We start from the raw sequence: 4,669 nt of genomic DNA, 5'->3' as shown, positions 1-4,669 counted from the left end.
GCGCCTTCACGACATGGCGGCAGCAACAATACTACAGCGAGAATAAAAGTTACGCCTTCTTTCTTTGCGTGAACATTTGGGCGGCGTTATGCAAATCTTCCCACATCATGACGTAGACATGTGGGGGCGTGTTAGAACGAGCCGTTTTAGGTAGGCGTGGTTGACTCTTAACTTTTATAAAGAATATCTCTTTGGATTTGAGACTTTAGTCTTTGCAACTTTACAGATCTTCTTTATGCACCAAGAGCTTGTAACACTCCAAAGAGAAAGGAAAAATTGAAATCGCATCATATGACCCCTTTAAAAGACATGATATGAATATCCTGATAAAATGCATTGATCCTAACACACTATTTTATTTGTAGGTTGTGAACGAGAAGTTACAGCACTGCACTGAACTAACAGACCTGATGAGGAATCACCTCAGTGAGAAACACAGTCTCAGACTGGAGTGGATGATTGTCATACTGATCACCATTGAGGTTAGTAAACCCTGATATCAACTGTATTCATGCAAACTTTCATTTTGAACACCAGTTTAAATAATAAACAATAGATCTAATAGACATTTCAGCTGCACTGTCAAAAAATGCTATGTAAAATGTCTGCATCATATTATGTATGTCCTCAAAATTTGTTTTAAGGTACACATTTTGCAAATGCAATGCAAAACATATTTCTTATTTTCTTCCCTCTAAAGGTGATGTTTGAACTTGCTCGTGTAATCTTCTGAGGACCCACAGATACAGACTTACGATGGCATACAGTGACTTTTTTGTAAACCAGCAAATAATTTTGTTTTCTGTAGATGAAGTACTCATTGATCAGTCATCTGATCTTTTGCTATTCTTAATGTGACACTGACCTGAAATAAAGTTTTTTTAGAAGGATCAGATGAATAGTGGCTCATTTGGTTTCTGTTTTGGCTCCTTTTCAGAAAGTTGTGGGATAGATCACTATTGAATAGATGTCCTGAAATGACTCGACCCCTGCTGTGAAATAAGCTGATAGCTGTGTTATGGAATTTATAGATGAGCTTGAGTAATTTAAAACTGCTCCAAAATGTGCACAACTCTTCACATGCTGCCATGTTGCCAATGGCATCGAACTTGGTTTTGTAATTGGGTTGTGCTTACATAGCCTCCAATAGTGCTAAAATTTCTCAAATTATTTTTTACTTTACAAGCTGTGACAAACTGTCGCTTTTTTTTCTTTTTTTTTTTTTTTGGAACATGGAACACATACAATCATTTACATTTAGTTTAGAAGACGATTTTATACAAAGCGACTTAAAACTGAGGACAATAGAAGCAATCAAAACGAAAAAAATGGTACAGTGCACATAGCAAGTTTTTTTTTTTTAATATTTCATAAATAAAAGTAGATAGAATAGAAAAAGAATAGGTAACACTAGTGTTAGAGGGTCTTTTTTTTAATAAAAATAAAACAAGTCAAAAGAATAGAGAATGCTAGTGTCAGAGGCTCTTTTTTTCATAAGCTTAGTCATAATTTTTTCATAAACTTGATTTTCCAGAAGGCTGTTTTACATTTCATGCACGTATTCATCATATCACTAGTTATATAAAAAAAATGCTGCTCAAATGAACCCGCTAACAAATCCATCATGACGTCATGCTGACGTTCCAATGTTCTTATTCGGTTGATTGATTGATTGACAGCCGTTCGATACGCCGCGCGCTTAAATCATGTGATTCAAACCCTCCGGAAAACGGCAGCGGACGCTGACTGAGCTCGTACTGCTGCTCGGTGGAGAGGTTTTCTCCGCTTTTCAGCCAACAAACTCAACAGCGTTAGAGTTCTGTCGAGAAAGAGGAGACGGTAAGTGACGCCTTTAAAAGTTTTGTTTCAAACAGGTGTTTCATAAACCGGTTGTCGGCTTGTTTTTACCCTGGTAACGATGAACACTATCGATTACTCACGGTTCTTGACCGAAAATGATTCATGTTTTGACAGTTTTCTTCTTGGCATTGCTTTCGCTTATCGGAAGATTAACCTTTTTAGTTTCTCTGTTCGTTGGTGTGATTTTCTTTCGCTCGTTTAAAGTGTGTCGTTATTTTATTGAGTTCATTGCGTGAGCGCGTGTTTCCTATTTTGTCCGCGGAAACTTGTACTGTTGAATTCACCAGCAATGGGCGGGGCTTCGACACGCAAACACACACAGTTACAAACACACTCTTATTAGTTGCCTCAAAACCTGTTTAGACATTGAAACCACGCTACTGCTAGTTTTACACGCGAAATAGTACATTATGTAGTTTCTTTTTCTTTTACATACAGGTATTTTTTTTTGCAAGTGAGTAATGTCATCATCATGAGTAGGTTTTTATTGTATTTGTGAGATTATTGTTAGAAATATTGATACCCTCACAATTATAGAGAAACCATACTCCAAAAATATATATTTTTAATTATATGTATGTATATCCACAAAAATCAATATGCAAAATAAATAAATAAAAAATGGCGAAAAATATATTTGCTAATATATGATTCAAAATATATTTACATAAACATTTATTTTTAAAAACATTTTAAAAATATAAATTTATTTTTCAAAAGCATTTAAAATAGTATTTTGCCCTCCATATATTTCAATCCAAGAAATTATATTCACATGTCACATTTGGGGGGATTTCTTTTTTTTTTTTAGGCTATTCCATCCACATTTGCATTTATCCTAAATGTATGATACTGTAAGATTGGGGGAAAAAAATATTGTCTTGCCTCTGAAATGTGTTTTAAATGTTTAAATTTCAAAAATATAATTAATTTATCTCAGTTTTCCAACATATATTTACCATATACTGTATTTGAAATATATATTGGCCAGAATTAATTTATTTTTTGTTGTTGTTTTTTTTTTTACAAATGGTCAAGTACACATATAAATGTTCTGTATCTGATAAATGTAGTTTTGGTGACCAAAATGCATATTTAAGGTGTGCAAGAAATTTATCAAGAATAACCTACTGAAAATGTTATGATTATTTACTTTTCATTTGTGTGTGTTTAGGTGGAGAAAAATGGACTTGGCCCATCATGGTCTTGTTCTCCTTAAGCGCCTCAATGCTCAGAGAGAGTTTGGTTTCCTCTGTGACTGTATTGTGGCCATTGGGGATGTTCTTTTCAAAGCCCACAAAGCTGTTCTTGCAGCATTCTCAAACTACTTCCGTATGCTGTTTATCCATCAAGACAGGTACCACAAGCGCCACTGCAAAAAAGTTCTTCATTCACATTTGCAGTACTTTATTAAATTATTCTTTATGGTTATTTTTTGCAGTGACTGTGTTCGACTGAAGCCTTCAGACATACAAGCAGATATTTTCAGCTACTTGCTTAACTTAATGTACACTGGAAAATTCACCTCACAGCCCATTGACCCTCTTCGCCTTGAGCAGGGCGTAAAATTCCTGCATGCTTACCCTTTATTACAGGAGGCAAGTCTTCTTATAAACCCTGAGTCCCAGTATGTACCTTTGACAAACTCACTTTATGGCATACAGATACCTGATCAGACATACAGCCGGCCTGAAAGAAATACAGCATGCAAGGATGGTGCTAAAAATGGTGAAAACGTTAGCCGAGAATTTTTGGAAGTTTCTGATATGGATTATAGATCTCCACAACCCGTTGGCATAGAGACACCCACCCAAAACCCAGCAGCCACAATGGTCCACCACCTCACATTTGGCATAATGAATAAGAGTGCTTCCTCCCGAAAGCATTACACCTGCAATTACTGTGGAATCCGTTTTAACCAGAGGTGCAAGTTGAAGGAACATCTCCTCGTCCACACCAACCAAGCAACTGAGCCACAGGTGTTGTCTATGCAAAATGGTCACACTATTGAGCTTGAAGTTCAGGATATGGAAGAGGACCATTTGCGTGCTGACAGTGATGTTATTAGTGATACCGATCAACAGGTGTGGATGGAAGACACCTCGCCGCCCTCTGAAATTGCTGATATAGACAACTTGGAGGGCACCGAGATGGGTCGTGAAATGAAACGCCGAAAATTCGAGTGTCCAACCTGTGCTCGCAAGTTTATTCAGAAGAGCCACTGGCGTGAGCACATGTACATTCACACTGGAAAGCCATATAAGTGTAGTGCTTGCGGAAAGAACTTCTGCAGAGCCAATCAAGCTGCTCGACACGTTTGTTTGAGTCAGGACACAGACTCGTACATTATGGTCAACAAGCAGAGTTTGGTTCTGTGTGGTGGAGAAGACAACAGTCAGGTAGAAGCTCTCTTCCAGTCTTCGGAAAGACCCTATAAATGTAGCATGTGCGCAGCACATTTTGCAAGTCTTTCTGAGGTTCCCAAACATCAGTGTTTGACTGAGAGTGAAGCGGTACCATTGGCAGAAAATTCACTAGGGGAAAATCAAAAGAAGGACTTCGAGACAACTACTCCTGAAGTAACCATTCTTTCTTAAAATGTCAAATGTCTAAAGCAGTATTAGTTTATTTCAGTGCCAGTATTTAACCATTTTCATGTGTTTGTTATAAACTGAGAGAGAATTACGTTTTTTTTTTTTTAAAGGTCCACTGCATTATTTTACATTTTTTTTTCTATAGGTAGGTCATTTGTGAATATATTTGAAACTAATAAACTGCAAATACTATATTTAATGTTTCCCATCAGAAA

The 4,669-nt window shown here is 36.7% G+C and overlaps 2 protein-coding genes across 5 annotated transcripts in view; both read left to right on the top strand.

Moving 5' to 3' along the window:
- The window catches only part of LOC107692687 (required for meiotic nuclear division protein 1 homolog), an 8,450-nt gene extending 7,267 nt beyond the window's left edge, over positions 1-1,183 (top strand). For all 4 annotated transcript variants that reach the window (XM_016491868.1, XM_016491860.1, XM_016491872.1 and 1 more), the window contains 2 exons: positions 366-482; positions 701-1,183. In XM_016491868.1, the coding sequence (XP_016347354.1) occupies positions 366-482; positions 701-733 (150 nt within the window). In that variant the 3' untranslated portion in view covers positions 734-1,183. The remainder of the gene's footprint in view (positions 1-365; positions 483-700) is intronic.
- A 503-nt stretch (positions 1,184-1,686) lies between these two features.
- Positions 1,687-4,669, top strand: zbtb2a (zinc finger and BTB domain containing 2a). The gene is made up of 3 exons (XM_016491845.1): positions 1,687-1,839; positions 3,035-3,217; positions 3,302-4,669. Exons 2-3 carry the CDS (start codon positions 3,045-3,047, stop codon positions 4,455-4,457), a joined length of 1,329 nt encoding a protein of 442 aa, XP_016347331.1. The 5' UTR covers positions 1,687-1,839; positions 3,035-3,044; the 3' UTR covers positions 4,458-4,669.

The sequence above is a fragment of the Sinocyclocheilus anshuiensis genome, unplaced genomic scaffold (assembly GCF_001515605.1).
Source record: "Sinocyclocheilus anshuiensis isolate Anshui unplaced genomic scaffold, SAMN03320099.WGS_v1.1 scaffold261, whole genome shotgun sequence".
NCBI lineage: Eukaryota > Metazoa > Chordata > Actinopteri > Cypriniformes > Cyprinidae > Sinocyclocheilus > Sinocyclocheilus anshuiensis.
The sequence above is the reverse complement of the archived record's forward strand: the minus strand, read 5'-3'. Positions and strand labels throughout refer to the sequence as shown.

What these genes read in the sequence shown, in the direction of transcription:
- zbtb2a (XM_016491845.1), top strand. Translation starts at nt 3,045, where the DNA reads ATGGACTTGGCCCATCATGGTCTTGTTCTCCTTAAGCGCCTCAATGCT. An exon ending in CTGTTTATCCATCAAGACAG is followed by an intron (nt 3,218 to 3,301) that starts GTACCACAAGCG and finishes TATTTTTTGCAG; the next exon opens with TGACTGTGTTCGACTGAAGC.